Genomic DNA, 16,850 nt, shown 5'->3' with positions numbered 1-16,850 from the left:
CTCATCTCTTGGTCTCCCTCTACGATTTTTACCCTCCACGCTGCCCTCAAATGCTACATTTGTGATCCCTTGATGTCACAGAACATGTCCTACCAACCGGTCCCTTCTTTTAGTCAAGTTGTGTCACAAACCCCTCTTCTCCCAAATTCTATTTAATACTTCCTCATTAGTTATGTGATCTGCCCATCTAATCTTCAGCTTTCTTCTGTAGCACCACATTTCGAAAGCTTCTATTCTCTTCTTGTCAGAACTATTTATCGTCCATGTTTCACTTCCATACGTGGCTACACTGCATACAAATACTTCAGAAACGAATGCTGACACTTAATTCTATACTCGATGTTAACAAATTTCTCTTCTTCAGAAGCACTTTCCTTGCCATAGCCAGTATACATTTTATAACCTCTCTACTTGCTCCCTAAATAGCAAAATTCCTTTACTTCTTTAAGAGTCTCATTTCCTAATCTAATTCCCTCGGCATCACCCAACTTAATTCGAGTAAATTCCATTATCCTCGTTTTGCTTTTGTTGATGTTCATCTTATATCCTCCTTTCAAGACACTGTCCATTCCGTTCAACCACTTTTCCAAGTCCTTTGCTGTCTCTGACAGAATTACAATGTCACTGGCGAACCTCAATTTTTTTTTGTCTTCTCCATGGCTTTTAATACCTACTCCAAATTTTTCTTTTGTTTCCTTTACTGCTTGCTCAATATACAGGTTGAATAACATCGGAGAGAGGCTACAACCCTGTCACACTCCCTTCACAACCACTGCTTCCCTTTCATGCCCCTGGACTCTTATAACTGCCATCAGGTTTCTGTACAAACTGTAAATAGCCTTTCGCTACCAGTATTTTACCCCTGCTACATTTAGAATTCGAATGAGAGTATTCTAGTCAACATTGTCAAAAGCTTTCTCTAAGTCTACAAATGCTAGAAACGCAGGTTTGCCTTTCCTTAATCTTTCTTCTAAGATAAGTTGTATGGTCTGTATTGCCTCACCTGTTCCAATATTTCCACGGAATCCAAACTGATCTTCCCCGAGGTCGGCTTCTACCAGTTTTCCATTCGTCTGTAAATAATTCGCGTTAGTATTTTGCAGCTGTGACTTATTAAGCTGATAATTTGGTAATTTTCACGTCTGTCAACACCTGCTTTCTTGGGATTGGAATTATTATTTTCTTCTTGAAGTCTGAGGGTATTTCGCCTGTCTCATACATCTTGCTCACCATATGGTAGAGTTTTGTCAGGACTGGCTCTCCCAAGGCTGTCAGCAGTTCTAATGGAATGTTGTCTACTCCCGGGGCCTTGTTTCGACTCAGGTCTTTCAGTGCTCTGTCAAACTCTTCACGCAGCATCCTATCTCCCATTCCATCTTCATCTACAGCCTCTTCCATTTCCATAATATTGTCCTCAAGTACATTGCCCTTGTATAGACTCTCTATATACTCCTTCCACCTTTCTGCTTTCCCTTCTTTGGTTAGAACTGTGTTTCCATCTGAGCTCTTGATATTATTGCAAGTGGTTCTCTTTTCTCCAAAGGTCTCTTTAATTTTCCTGTAGGTAGTATCCATCTTACTCTAGTGAGATAAACCTCTACATCCTTACATTTGTCCTCTAGCCATCCCTAATTAGCCATTTTGCACTTCCTGTCGATCTCATTTTTGAGACGCTTCATTTATTGGATTTTTATATTTTCTCCTTTCATAAATTAAATTCAATATTTCTTCTGTTACCCAAGGATTTCTACTAGCCCTCCTCTTTTTACCTACTTGACCCTCTGCTGCCTTCACTACTTAATCCCTCAGAGCTACCCATTCTTCTTCTACTGTATTTCTTTCCCCCATTCCTGTCAATTGTCCTTTATGCTACCCCTAAAACTCCGTAAAACCTCTAGTTTAGTCCGTTTATCCACGTCCCATCTTAAATTCCCATCTTTTTGCAGTTTCTTCAGTTTTAATCTGCAGTTCATAACCAATAGATTGTGGTCAGAGTCCACATCTGCCCCTGGAAATGTCTTACAATTTAAAACCTGGTTCCTAAATCTGTCTTACCATTACATAATCTATCTGATACTATCTAGTATCTCCAGGATCCTTCCATGTATAGAACCTTCTTTCATGATTCTTGTACCAAGTGTTAACCATGATTAAGTTATGCTGTGTGCAAAATTCTACTAGACGGCTTCCTCTTTCATTTCTTACCCCCAATCCATATTCACCTACTATGTTTCCTTCTCTCCTTTGTCCTACTCTCGAATTCCAGTCACCCATGACTATTAAATTTTCGTCTCCCTTCACTACCTGAATAAGTTCTTTTATCTCATCATACATTTCATCAATTTCTTCATCATCTGCAAAGCTAATTGGCATTTAAACTTGTACTAAAGTAGAAGGCGTGGGCTTCGTGTCTATCTTGCCACAATAATGCGTTCACTATGGTGTTTGTAGTAGCTTACCCGCACTCCTATTTGTTTATTTATTATAAAACCTACTCCTGTTCCTCTTGACACCGAACTTCACTAATTCCCACCATATCTAACTTTAACCTATCCATTTCCCTTTTTAAATTTTCTAACCTACCTGCCCGATTAAGGGATCTGATATTTCACTCTCCGATCCGTAGAACGCCAGTTTTCTTTCTCCTGATAACGACGACCTCTTGAGTAGTCTCCGCCCGGAGATCCGAATGGGGGACTATTTTACCCAAGAGGACGCCATCACAATTTAACCATACAGTAAAGCTGTATGCCCTCGGGAAAAATTACAGCTGTAGTTTCCCTTGTTTTCAGCCGTTCGCTGTACCAGCGCAACAAGGCCGTTTTGGTTAGTGTTACAAGGCCAGATCAGCCAATCAACCAGACTGTTGCCCATGTAACTCCTGAAAAGACTGCTGCCCCTCTTCTGGAACCACACGTTTGTCTGGCCTCTCAACAGATACCCCTCCATTGTGGTTGCACCTATGGTACGGGTATCTGTATCGCTGAGGCACGCAAGCCTCCCCACTAGCGGCAAGGTCAATGGTTCATTGCGGGGGGGTTATACGATATATCAGTTAAATGTAAATGTAAAATTAACTAAATACCTTGGAATTACAATTACGAAGTACTTACTGGGAAAGAAAATATAGAGAATGTTGTGCGGAAGGAAGACCAAAGATTGCATTTTATTGAAAGAACGCTTAGAAAATGTAACAGATTTACTAAAGAGACTGTCTACACTACGCTTGTCCGCCCTCTTTTGGAGCATTGGTGCGCAATATGGGATCGTTACAAGATAAGCTACGTTTTTTACATCGCGAAATAAGGGAGCCGGCCTGGGTGGCCGTGCGGTTCTAGGACCTACAGTCTGTAACCGAGTGACTGCTACGGTCGCAGGTTCGAATCCCGCCTCTGGCATGGATGTGTGTGATATCCTTCGGTTGGTTAGGTTTAATTAGTTCTAAGTTCTAGGCGACTGATGACCTCAGAAGTTAGGTCTCATAGTGTTCAGAGCCATTTCTGAAATATGGGAGAAAGTGTGGCGTATATGATACAATATTTGGGTTGGACGCCATTACAACGAAGGCGTTTTTCGTTGGGGCGGAATGTTTTCACAAAATTTCAATTACCAACTTTCTCCTCCAAATGCGAAAATATTTTGTCGATGCCGACTACATAGGAAGAAACTATCATCATAATAAGGGGAATCAGAAATCGCACGGAAAGATATAGGTGCTCGTTTTTTCCGCGCGCTGTTCTAGAATGGAGCAACAGAAAGTTATTGTGAAGGAGGTTAGTTGAATCCTCTACCCGGCACTTAAGTGTGATTTGCGGACTATCCATGTAGATGTACACACGATAACTTTTCCGCTGCTGGACTTGCGTGACTGGGTTATATTCCACAAAACTTAATTTCTCATCAGTCTCCTTTAAGTTCATTTTGCTGCTCCCATCGTTGTGATAAAAGAGCTGCTGCGAAACTCCCTACACACACAAAGACCGGGCTGGATTGATAGCGCATCGTGTTGTGAGGTGCCGCAGGCTGAACGCGTTCTGTGAAGCTTGCTAGGCTTGCGGAAACCTAAGATGGTCTACTTTGACCACCGTACTTCAGTACACGTGTACCCTTGTGTCTCCATGGTTGACGCAGGCTGGAAGGACGGTCTTCACACCACTGGTCCCGACCGAAAAATGCCAGACGGCAATATCAAATGAAACGTAGCTCTGTACCGCGCATTTCCGGGTAGTAACTGGGACTGTTGATATGATTAAAAATATCGGAAATCCGACATATCGACATTGAAAAAAAGACATTATGGCCCGCGATATCGAAGAAGATATTGACATATCGGCGGAGAAAATATCAACGAACCTGCCCATAAAAGTACTGGGCTCACATTGTAATAATACTGCCGGTATTTAAGTACTGGTTTATTGTAAGATATATCGCACATCAACAACCTAGCGAACCACCTATCCCTCCTTAGAGCAAGAATTGAATGGAAAGCGATATACGTTCACGCTTGCCAATAACCACTTTTATAACAATGGTAACTACATTTCAGTAGCACATGAGTTCATCGTTCGATTTCGTCAGATTTCGACAGCCCTGATTTTTTTTTTTTTTTTTTTTTTTTTTTTTTTTTTTTTTTTTTCATTTCTGCAAACGCCAGCGCCCTGGCAGTTGTAGCTTCAGAATTGCATGGTGAGGCTAAACGTTGCTGTTTCTGTTAGTTTCGCCGAACGCCGATTACGTCAGCATTTCCTATCACACGTCTCCGCCCACTGCAGAGACCAGTCTTGTCATTTAGAGTACTGACATAATTTTTAGCAACTGTTTCTGAAGAATGTCGATGTGAAGAAATGACACCACATATACCTGTTTCACACAGTAAAAGAGAATGATTGGACTTGATAGAATCTCAAAAAGAAGCAAGACTCCTTCACATGCTGAAAGCAGAATTGTGTTCTACTAAAACTTGAAAAGAACAGTTTCAAAAATTTTCCGAGAAATTTCAAAAAATATAATATAAAAGAAAAAATATCGATACGCTTTATTGGCTTTTTTATATCGATATATCGAGTAATAAATGTTGCCTTTTGTAGAATGGTGATATTTCGATATATCGATACACTACCGACGCACCAGTAGGAACGAGCAAAGCGGACTCATACCGGACCCCGGTCCATGTCGATAATTGATAAAGCCAGAACTCCAAAAGCAATGATTGATAGTTTAGAGGCACCGATTTGTATTCGTTGTATTTTCAAGTCAAATGCAAATTTTAAATATTCAAGTTTGCAAGAAACATGCCATATTTCCTTTGGTGTCCCATAGATGTATGCAGGGATGATATAAATAAGCCAACTGTCATGTAAACAAAGTGAAGGATTCGTTAAATTACGAAGGAAAAGAACTGAATTTAAGATAGTCAAGCACATTGTAGTTTACACATATGCTTCGTTTTTAAATTGTACCTACCAAGTGACATTCAGTTTGGCAAATAACAGCAGTTTACATAGTAACACGACAACACAGTGATTAATGCAATGATCGAAGTAGCCTGAACTTCGATAGGAAACTTTGCTTTAACAAATATGTAACGCTTTAAGTACTTATAATTTAACCACTGTAACAGGTGTCCCACACATTTTACTGAAGATTTAATTAACTACATGTAGTTACATTAATTTTATATTAGATTATTTCATTTTAAAACATTAATCCCCAGTTTCTTAGAAGTAGATACCTTAGGGGTTGCGAAGCAACTCAAATTGCTTGATGTGGGCAAGTCTTCAGGTCCAGCTTGTATACCGATTAGGTTCCTTTCAGATTACGCTGATACTATAGCTCCCTACTTAGCACTAATATACAACCGCTCGCTCACATATAGATCTGTACCTACAGATTGGAAAATTGCGCAGGTCGCACCAGTGTTCAAGAAGGGTAGTAGGAGTAATCCATTTAACTACAGACCTATATCATTGACGTCGGTTTGCAGTAGGGTTTTGGAGCATATACTGTATTCAAACATTATGAATCACCTCGAAGGGAACGATCTATTGACACGTAATCAGCATGGCTTCAGAAAACATCGCTCTTGTGCAACGCAGCTAGCTCTTCATTCGCACGAAGTAATGGCCGCTATCGACAGGGGATCTCAAGTTGATTCCGTATTTCTAGATTTCCGGAAAGCTTTTGACACCGTTCCTCACAAGCGACTTCTAATCAAGCTGCGGAGCTATGGGGTATCGTCTCAGTTGTGCGACTGGATTCGTGATTTCCTGTCAGGAAGGTCGCAGTTCGTAGTAATAGACGGCAAATCATCGAATAAAACTGAAGTGATATCAGGTGTTCCCCAGGGAAGCGTCCTGGGACCTCTGCTGTTCCTGATCTGTATAAATGACCTGGGTGACAATCTGAGCAGTTCTCTTAGATTGTTCGCAGATGATGCTGTAATTTACCGTCTAGTAAGGTCATCCGAAGACCAGTATCAGTTGCAAAGCGATTTAGAAAAGATTGCTGTATGGTGTGTCACGTGGCAGTTGACGCTAAATAACGAAAAGTGTGAGATGGTCCACATGAGTTCCAAAAGAAATCCGTTGGAATTCGATTACTCGATAAATAGTACAATTCTCAAGGCTGTCAATTCAACTAAGTACCTGGGTCTTAAAATTACGAAAACTTCAATTGGAAGGACCACATAGATAATATTGTCGGGAAGGCGAGCCAAAGGTTGCGTTTCATTGGCAGGACACTTAGAAGATGCAACAAGTCCACTAAAGAGACAGCTTACACTACACTCGTTCGTCCTCTGTTAGAATATTGCTGCGCGGTGTGGGATCCTTACCAGGTGGGATTGACGGAGGACATGGAAAGGGTGCAAAAAAGGGCAGCTCGTTTTTTATTATCACGTTATAGGGGAGAGAGTGTGGCAGATATGATACACGAGTTGGGATGGAAGTCATTACAGCACAGACGTTTTTCGTCGCGGCGAGACCTTTTTACTAAATTTCAGTCACCAACTTTCTCTTCCGAATGCGAAAATATTTTGTTGAGCCCAACCTACATAGGTAGGAATGATCATCAAAATAAAATAAGAGAAATCAAAGCTCGAACAGAAAGGTTTAGGTGTTTGTTTTTCCCGCTCGCTGTTAGGGAGTGGAATAGTAGAGAGATAGTATGATTGTGGTTCGATGTACCCTCTGCCAAGCACAAAATTAGAATTGCAGAGTAGTCATGTAGATGTAGATATTTCTTGCCAGGACTTTTCAGTTATTTGGCAATAACCAAACAATGAAAACCAAGTGTATTGCTCATCTCCAGAGAGCTCTTCGCGTTGGACTAATAGGGAATCTAAAGTCAAATCACAGAAATAAAACCATACTGTAAAACTGCATCAGAATTTCGAGTATATATAAGCAAATAGCGCTTAAAGAAGTCGACTTACGATTGAAATGTGAGTTGTTTAAACTTCAGATTACAATCAGAACAATTAGTACACCCATAAGTGACTCAATCCGGCATTTTTTATCAAAACACTTCACGATTACACGGAATCAAACCACGAGAAGTGAATGTTTTGGGGTAGCTAACATGACGGATCTTCACTTGTGTCGGCTTCAAGTTTGTGACGTTACGACAACTCTTCTTTTTACCTCCATGGCGTGGAGTCTGTGACGGACCATCGCAGGGACAGCCAGTGAGGTTGCGTTGCGTGCCCGCAGGGGACAGCTGCCGGCTGAAGCAGCTGACGGTGTGCAACTTCGACTTCCTGCTGGCGGCGGTGCAGACGGTGTCGGTGAGCTACCTGCGCTGCGTGCTGGAGCACGTGCGCTGCTACTTGCTGGACCGAGACCTCGAGCTCGTCTACTACACCATCCGCAAGTCCAGCGACGTGCTCACCAGGGACCCGCTGCAGCTGGGCGCCCAGGTCGTATGCTGGCTGCGGCCCGTCGCAGGTGAGACCCCCACCCGGTCTAGAATGGACAATCACCTATTTGTACAGAAGCGATAGGAGAAAATAGGCACGGACAGCAAAAGACTGAGTCAGCACTGGAAGCGTTCTCAGATTGGCCAATGGTCAAACAACGAAATCGTTCGTAGTTATGGAAATACAATCTGCCTTGAGCAAACGTAAATAGTTCTTCTTTCGGTGAACTTTCACCATCGTCAGTGGATTCACTTATTTTTTGTCAAATAACATGTAAAGAAATTATGCGTGATAACAATTTTAAGAATGTAGACACCACAGTATCAAAGCTATATGTGTTAACTTAAAAATACTCTGATAAGCCAAAAGATTATGCCCACTGCGACGTCGGATGCCGCCTGATGGGGTTGCGGGCACATGACGCGGTAATAAAAGTATTTAACCGGAGCCCACACGGGCAACAGATCATCCTAGCGAAGATATGGCCTGCAAATGAGGAAATCCATTGAGATAAGCGGCTCTGACAAAGCGCAGATTATTTATTATTACGCAGAGCCTGTGAACGAGTATCTCTGAAATGGAGATGCTGGTCGAATGTTCACGAGTTACTGTCGTGAGAGTCTATCGAAAGAAGCAGGACTGTTAAACTACCACTAGGCGCTAAATGGTTGGACGTCCTCGATTCTTCACAGGACATGGGGTTCGGGGGCTTGTCTGCTCTGGTAAGTAGGATAGATGACGATCTTTGCATCTCTGCCGAGAGAGTTCAGTGCTGGAGCACCCAGAAGTGTTTTGGAGCACATCATCCATCACACATTGCTGAACATGGAGGCCCATGGCAGATCAGCCTTTCGTGTTCATATGATGACCCAACGACGTCATCAACGGGTAATGGACCATCGGAATTTGATCGTCAATCAATGAAAACGTGTCGGCTCTTCAGGATCCCTGATATGCAGAATCAGTGTTTTACTTCATTCCAAACACGGACAAACAAGTTATTAAGCAGGTGCTCAAAATATTTTGCCTCATCAGTGTGTGTATCGTAGCATCACATACTGATGTTTGTGTGGGATGCATTTTTTTCTATTAATAATTTTATAAATTTAAATACCATAATCTCGAAATTATAGGTGTTGTCATGCAATACAAACTTTCTTGGTCTTTTCATCCTCTGACTACTTTTTCCGTCTTTTCACAGTATTCATTAACTTCTCGAGTTGTATTCACTCTTTGGTTCACAGTGCCTTGAGCATTGCAGCTGCTGGGGGCATGTAAACTAGCCTAAAGTTAACAGACTTACAGTACAATAGCCCATTAACCTAATACCTGATCTGACCAGTTCAATCACAGTCCAGTCATCTGCTCTATTCCTAATTTTACTGCAGCCAGTTTCACAACTCTTAAGTGCTTTAATTCTGTTTGTGCTGCTACCAGGTCAGCTTAGAGTTTTATGAGCAGCTGCTCCTTCTTCACAATCGTTGTTAACCAAATACCAAGCCCAGGCTCAACCCAAAGAGAAGTCTACAAGAGAATTATTTTCTGAATTCGTATTGTTACTATTCAAATACATGCAAGCAGCAGGTTTTTCACAGATATTACTCAAATGATACTACATTCATCAGTACAGCTATGTTCTAATGAACACCGTGCCCAAAATTAACCATTTTCTTTGAGAATGCATTTTCCGTGTAGTTACCTATATCTTTCACAACTGGCAAAACTGTGCAAACGCTAACTGTTTCCTGAGTCAGGCCTGTCCAAACAGGAAGAAATTGTTGCCACTTACTCAAAAACTCAACAGCTCTGATCGGAAGTCTATATGGTAATCACCTCAAAACTTTGAAGACGAATGCTGACACGTCTGATTTCTTAACTGTATCAAAAAATGTCAGACAGGGTTGTGTTCTGTCCGCAAACCTGTAGAACATCTGTGCAGAACGTGTCATTAGGAATGCTCTTGATTCGTGGACTGATGGCATATCACTTGATGACAGAACTAATAACAACCTCCGATTTGCTAGTGACATGGAACTTTTAGCCAACAGTGAAGATGAACTTGCTTAGCTACTAATGAAAGTGAAGGCCATTAGTCTATCATATGCATTAGACTTCTAATCTCAGCAGTCCAAACTCATGATAATTGATTGAGGAGCACAAGTCGTGCATCCTTTCATCTATTTTGAGTCAACCATCTGTGACAGAGGGAACTGTGAAGATGGAACAGGAAGCCAGATCTGCGAGGAAGAGTATGAAGGAGCTTGTCAAATCTGGCAGAGTAGAGTAATAACGAAAACCAAAATGGTCTGGCTCATTGAAATACTTGTGTTTTCCATTTTCATTTATGGTTGTCAAACATGGAGACTTAAGGCCAGAGACAAGCAGGGTATCAATTCATTTGAGCTTTGACGTTGGCACAAGGTGTGCATGAAATGGACTGAAAGAAGTGTCCATTATTGAGCAACTCAGTATCTCCAGGTGCCATTCTTCTCGTGTCAATCAATCAGATCTGTAGCCATGTTGTGAGAAGAGCTGGAGAAAATGTAGACAAAATAACCATGGTAGGGAAGATGGACAGAGAGAGAGATGCAGGGGAAGAGCAGCGAGAAGGTGCATAGATCACACTAAAGAGCAGGTTCGAAGAGAAGCTGGTAATCATCCAGGAGACAGTTGCTTAATGGGGTCACTATGCTGAGCAATGAGTGGTGGTGATAATGATGACTCCAACATGAATTAGGGCTGTATATAATTGTTTATTATCCCTTAAACAAAATATAAATTATCAGAAATACTAACAATACCAAAACACTAAAAATACAAAAGAATGTATATGAATATTTGAACAATAATAGTTTTTATGAAACAATTAATAAAAGAGACCTAAAATTCCCAATATAGGACATAAACTGCATAAAAGACTAAAAAAGCCATTAATTTTATTTTCCAAAGTGTGATAATCCATTTGCTGAGTATTATTTTGAAATAAAAAAGAATCTTTCACTTTACATGTTATTTTATGCAAACAGAGAACCATATTTTTTATAAAATGAACTACAAAGATATAAGAGTATATTTTCCTCCTGTGTTGGTACAACTTAAAATCAGGAAAAAAATTTCTCTGAATGTTGAAGTGCTGTAGAGTATAACCACAAGGTTTCACATAGTTTGCATGACAGATAAAAAAATAGTTATTTATTTTCAAAATATTAGCAAGTGCCATTTTTGCCATCACAATATGAAAAACAACGAAACTTCCAAACTTGAAAGTGCCATAAAATGGAAACAGAGAGAGAGAAAATGCTAAAATTTGGTATGGTTTCTTAGCTCCCTGAAGAAGAGGAAACAAACAAAGCTCCATACAAATCTGATATGCAAAGTGGTGTGAATGTCTTGACATGAAATGACCCTATGGCAATCACACATGGGTGTGATTCACATGTTGCCCTTCCCACTGATACACCATACACTATCTAGTCTACATCTAGATGTTTCCAGTTAGAGGTTACTAGAATGGCTGATTTCCAGAAACAGTCAACAGAATCAAAGCTCTGTCCAATTCTTGTAATTTTCAATATTTTCTCTAGGCTATTTTTGGAATAAATGTTTCCAGAAGACAGAAGAAGAAACAATTCCAAGAAGTCTCAAAAATACATCAGAAGAACTGCAATCACGGTTCCATCAAAATTGTTTAAAAATAAATGTAACTGTGGCCAACACAATACAATTTGAATCGAAACCGTTAAAATAAGTGAAGTAAAGGTAACTTGCAGTGTTCAGGATATCACACAGGCAAACTGTGTTAATTTCCTAGGTCTAAATCTTGATAAAAATTTAAAGTAAAAGGTACATAGTGACTACTTAGCAAATAAACTTAACAGCTTAGCATCTGCAATGTCTATTTTGGCAGTTGCTACAAACGCACACACTAAGAAGATAGTCTCTCAATGTTACTTTGAGTCAGTTATTTTTTTATGGTGTAAACTCCAGAAGAAATTCAAGAAATTCTATGTGACTCCCCATATTACAAAAGAAAATAATAAGGAATGTGTGTTGCCAAACCACAGTTATCCTGTCACCCACTGTTTCAAAATTTATAAATACTATCTATTCCCCCCTTTATTCTTATATAAAAATCAGCATACTCTAAATCCTTTCAATTTTGATTACAACTACAGCACTCACCATGAAGAGAACTGTAAAATACTAACACATCATTTAAAACTCTATACCCAAACATCAGACTATATGGGGTAACAATATGTATAGTAAAATAAAAGGCAGTCTATGTTCAACATGGGGCTTGGTTCACTGAAAAAATTGCTCTTTACTCTTCTGATGGATAAGTGTTTTTCTTTTAAGAATTTATTGACACCAGTTTCATTGTTTGAACAAGGCAGTTATGCATCTTATTTCTGTGTATGGGAAACTGTATCATTATTTGTGCAGCAATGCCTCAGAAATGTACATAAATAATACAAAATTTTGTCTTTCTCCTCAAATTTGTTTCTTATTGGAAATCTTGCCATGTTTACAATACACCAAACTGAATGATTTGAAAATTGTATGTTATGAACTGAATAATTCACATTCAAAGAGCTGCTGCCAAATGGCGAAAGACACTGTTGTGACAGTGAGTGGAGAAAACATGGCAGGTTAGTCACAACAAAGTGGTAAATGATAATACACTCTTAGACGAAAACAACAACACACCACAAAGAAATTTTCCAAATGCGATGGAAATCTGTAGATGTGAAGTACATGTACAGACAAACAAATGTTTACAATTTCAGATAAATTGGATAATTTATTCAAGAGAAAGAGCTTCACAAATTAATCAAGTCAGTAATGCATAGTTGCACCTCTAGCACTTACGTAATCAGTTACAGTTATACATTGACCGATACAATTGTCACATGCCTCCCTGATGATATTGTGCCAAATTCTGTTCAATTAAAATTTTAGATCATCAAAATCTTTAGCTGGTTGTCCATAGTGCTCCAAATGTTCGCAGCTGGGGACAGTTCCAACAACCTTACTGGCCAAGGTCTGGTTTGACAAGCAGTAGAAACTCACACCATGTGCAGGTGGGCATAAACTTGTTGACATGTAAGCCTTCAGGTGGTGTCCAGGATGGAATAATAGAGCTTCTGAGATGCTGGGATTCAGTCATAGAGAATAAGGGGACTGTACTGAATGACTGTGAAGATATAATGAAAAAAAGTTGAGATAAGGAAATCTAACTATAGATGGAGGGTTGTTGAAAATTATTGTATGGAATACCGAAATTTCTTTCTGATGGTAACATTTTAACAACATCTTATTTTGCATTCTGTAAAGGCTTCTCTGCTGAGAAGGGAATATATGATCTCTCAAACTCAGTTCTAATAGACTTAATCAAGAAAAATTAGCCTGTTGACATTTTCTGTTCTTTCGAAGGCCTTTGATTGTGTGCATCATAAAATTCTGGTAAGTAAACTAAATTGGTGTGGCATTACCAATCTGCCTGTTAGTTGTATATTTCCAATGGAAAACAGAGGATAACATTAGCAAATGATACAAAACTAATAATATGAAATTCAGAGTTGGAAAATATTAAATATGCAGTTCAGTGCTTGGCTTACTTATGTTCTTAATCTGCATAAATGATTTACCTGCAATACTAAAGGACTTTTCAAAAACTGTTTGCTGATAGACAAGTATACTGATAAAGGATCCAAGCAAATCCATAGTGGATGCTTCCAGTACAATAATAGACCAGGCTTACAACTGGTCACAGGAAACACCTTAATCCTTAATCTTACAGGAATTCATACTATGAAACTCCAAACAAATAAAAATGACTTGCAGGCACTAGTCAAGGTCAACGGACATACACTGGAAGAGGCTCCATGTGTGAAGTTTCAGTATTTCCAGATTGATAATAAACTGAGGTGGTACCAGCATGTGGCTAGGCTAATCAAAGAGCTCAGTTCTTCATTCATTCATTAACCACTCCTCCTACAGTCATGGACTTGGGAACATAAATATGTGTAACAATCATCCACACTATAATGTGCATTTTAACAATTTTTATATCTGTCATTGCTGTTTTGGGATGTGTTTCATGTGAGACCTCAAGAGATGATTTATGGCCAGGTTTGATTTCAACCACTTTCTTCTGAACAGGTACAGTGGAGAAGCAGACTTCTTATAAAACTGCATGAAGTTTGTATGAATATCAGATACTGAAAACTCGTCAAAATTGAAGAAGACCATGTCACAAGGCCAGAACTGTGCTACAGAGATTATGAGCATGATAGAGAAATCACATTGACATCTTGACCACCAAATTTGCTCGATCTGAACTCACTTGAACAGATCGAAGGCACTTTCAGGCACTAACTCTGTGCCTACATATACTGACCTGTAATTTATGAGAATTTCATCATACCGGCATAAACTAAACACCTCACAACACACCCTCTTCAAAAACTGCTGAGGACTCATCGAACCTGTGGTATGCAGAATAGTTGCTGCGTTGAGTTCCAAAGATGGCTTGAGGCCCTTTGAAATAGGTTCATAATGTTTTGGCTCATCAATGGTATTCACCACCTCATACAAGAAATAAAACATCATTCAAAGATATGCATGGAAGCTGGTGGTCCTGCTTTATCAATTTCATCAGCCAGGAAGACTGTGGCCAGTGTTTCCTGGAATGCAAAAGCTACTGTTGTTGCCAATTACTATGCAAAAGGTAAAAACTATAACTGGTGAATTCTGCTGAAGTGTTTTGTACAGAATGGATATGAAATAATTAAGAAATAGCATGGACTGTGAACTGTGAATTTACTTTCAAAACCTTTTCTTAAGAATTTACTTTATTTACCAGTGATTCATCAAGAACATTAGCACATTTAATCACAATATGTGAGTGTGGAAGTAGTTGCCAGTGGGTAACTGATGAAAACAAATCAAATTTCTTTCAACAAATGGAAATTTTGTTTCTAAAACCTTTTTTTAAAGCAAAAACCCTCAGAATATAACAATTTTATTCATAGGCAGAAGGACGTATGAGTTTTCATGCTGAGAACCTTGCCGCCCCCTTTTGACATGGCCTAGTCACGACCGCTCACAGCAATATCTGTAAGACTACACTGGTGCAAATCTGCAACACACCAGATTACCTTAAACTGAAAATTTTAACAACTCACACAAGCGCATAAACTATGCACCCCATAGGAGGGATGGAAATGGTACAAAACACTAACATTAATAAAATTAACTTGCCACCAAAGGTGCAACTTAATTTTTAAAAAAGTATTACAGTGGAAGGGTGGCAAATTTATATACTAAATGACCATTTAAATAAAAACCTATGAAATGCAGTCTTACATAAAATATACAAACATGCTCTATATTATACATATACAGCCTCTCAAGATGATAGTCAAGATAAAAACAAATTTCTGGAATTCGGCCATTACACTTCAAGCAATACATTTGTTAACACCGAATATGACAAACATGACAGAGGCAGCTATTAACGTATGGCAGACTGACAGACACTAACTGCCTAACAAATACGGACAAGAGACAGACGAGCAAGTTGGGGATGAGAGACTGACCAAGAAAACAAGTAGAATGAAACAACATATCACGAATCACTTAACTTCTAATAACCTGCGATGTCTAGCAAAGACCTGGCGCAGCACCCCCAAAATGCTCTCCTGAACTGTCCGCTGCCAGCCACTTCAACGGAAACAGGAAGGCATGCCGATCTCCTGTCTCATGGCGTTGCAGCTCGCACAGGCCAGACGGATGTCGTGGGTTGACTGCCGTTGTTCTCGTGTCGGCCGCAATGCCACTACCCCTCGCTATATGGTGCGGTCCACTGGACTCACGTGGCGACCTCACATGCGCCGACACTCAAGAAGGACAAGTCATCTTGTATCCCAGTGCGTGACGGACCAACCGATCAATCCCACGGCCAATGACCATTACCTGAACAAACTCGAGCAGACTGACGGCCTAACACCTACCAGAAATCCGGACGACAGACAGACACTGACTGCCCCACACTGACCTGGCTGACCAACTGACCAGACTCGCCGCCTAGCGAGGTCATAGCACCCCTTAAATGCACATGAACAGGCTACCATTCCCACCAGAGGGAGACACCAAAGCTGTGATTGCCACAGTGATGCCACTGCCGGAAACAAAGGGCGACTGCTTCACACTACGCACTGCAGTGCACTCTTCAAAACAGCAATTTTTACCATGGCTCAGACTGGAAATAGGCAAGAGTAATCATTCCCTGTTCCTTCCAACCCTAGTCTTTCTAGGTCTCTAATGACTTAATTGTGGATTAGACATAAAACCTTAGTTTTCCTCTCTTGGTTATTTTACTTTAGTTTGTATTGGTGTCCTTACAGACACATTGAAAATGCATTAATAAGTAAACAACAACCAATTTTTTGCTCATATATTGAATGATATGACAGTCTGAAATAGAGGAAAAAAAAGCTCTTTCCGTTGGTATCGCACAACAGAATGTAGCTGGTAGCTGAGTGCTCAACGCGAAAGAATGTCATACCTAATGGCCTGGGTTCAATTCCCAGCTGGGTGTTGCGTTGTCCTTATCATCATCATTTCATCCCCATCGACACGTAAGTTGATGAAGTGGGGTCAACTCTCAAGACTTGCAGCAGGCGAACGGTCTACCCCACGGGAGGCCCTAGCCACATGGCATTTCCATTTTACACAACAGAACTACCATCAGTGGGTTGGGTTAATTGTTAGTGTACCATGTAGAAGCATCCATTAAATTTCGGGCATGCAGCCGTGCAAATAAAATTTAATGGATTATTCATTACTCCGCGAGAAGTTGAAAATGCACATCATGTAGAAGCAGTTTATAACAGCTCCACATTTCTTCGAGGTATTTCATTGTAATCAC

The 16,850-nt window shown here is 40.1% G+C and overlaps 1 protein-coding gene across 1 annotated transcript in view; it reads left to right on the top strand.

The window, feature by feature from the left end:
• The window catches only part of LOC126285291 (protein qui-1), a 1,482,105-nt gene that overhangs the window by 1,252,549 nt on the left and 212,706 nt on the right, over positions 1 to 16,850 (top strand). The window contains exon 15 of the mRNA XM_049984579.1: positions 7,710 to 7,943. Coding sequence (XP_049840536.1) covers positions 7,710 to 7,943 — 234 coding nt within the window. The remainder of the gene's footprint in view (positions 1 to 7,709; positions 7,944 to 16,850) is intronic.

The sequence above is a fragment of the Schistocerca gregaria genome, chromosome 8 (genome assembly GCF_023897955.1).
Source record: "Schistocerca gregaria isolate iqSchGreg1 chromosome 8, iqSchGreg1.2, whole genome shotgun sequence".
Lineage (NCBI taxonomy): Eukaryota > Metazoa > Arthropoda > Insecta > Orthoptera > Acrididae > Schistocerca > Schistocerca gregaria.
This window is presented reverse-complemented; position numbering and strand designations above follow the sequence as displayed.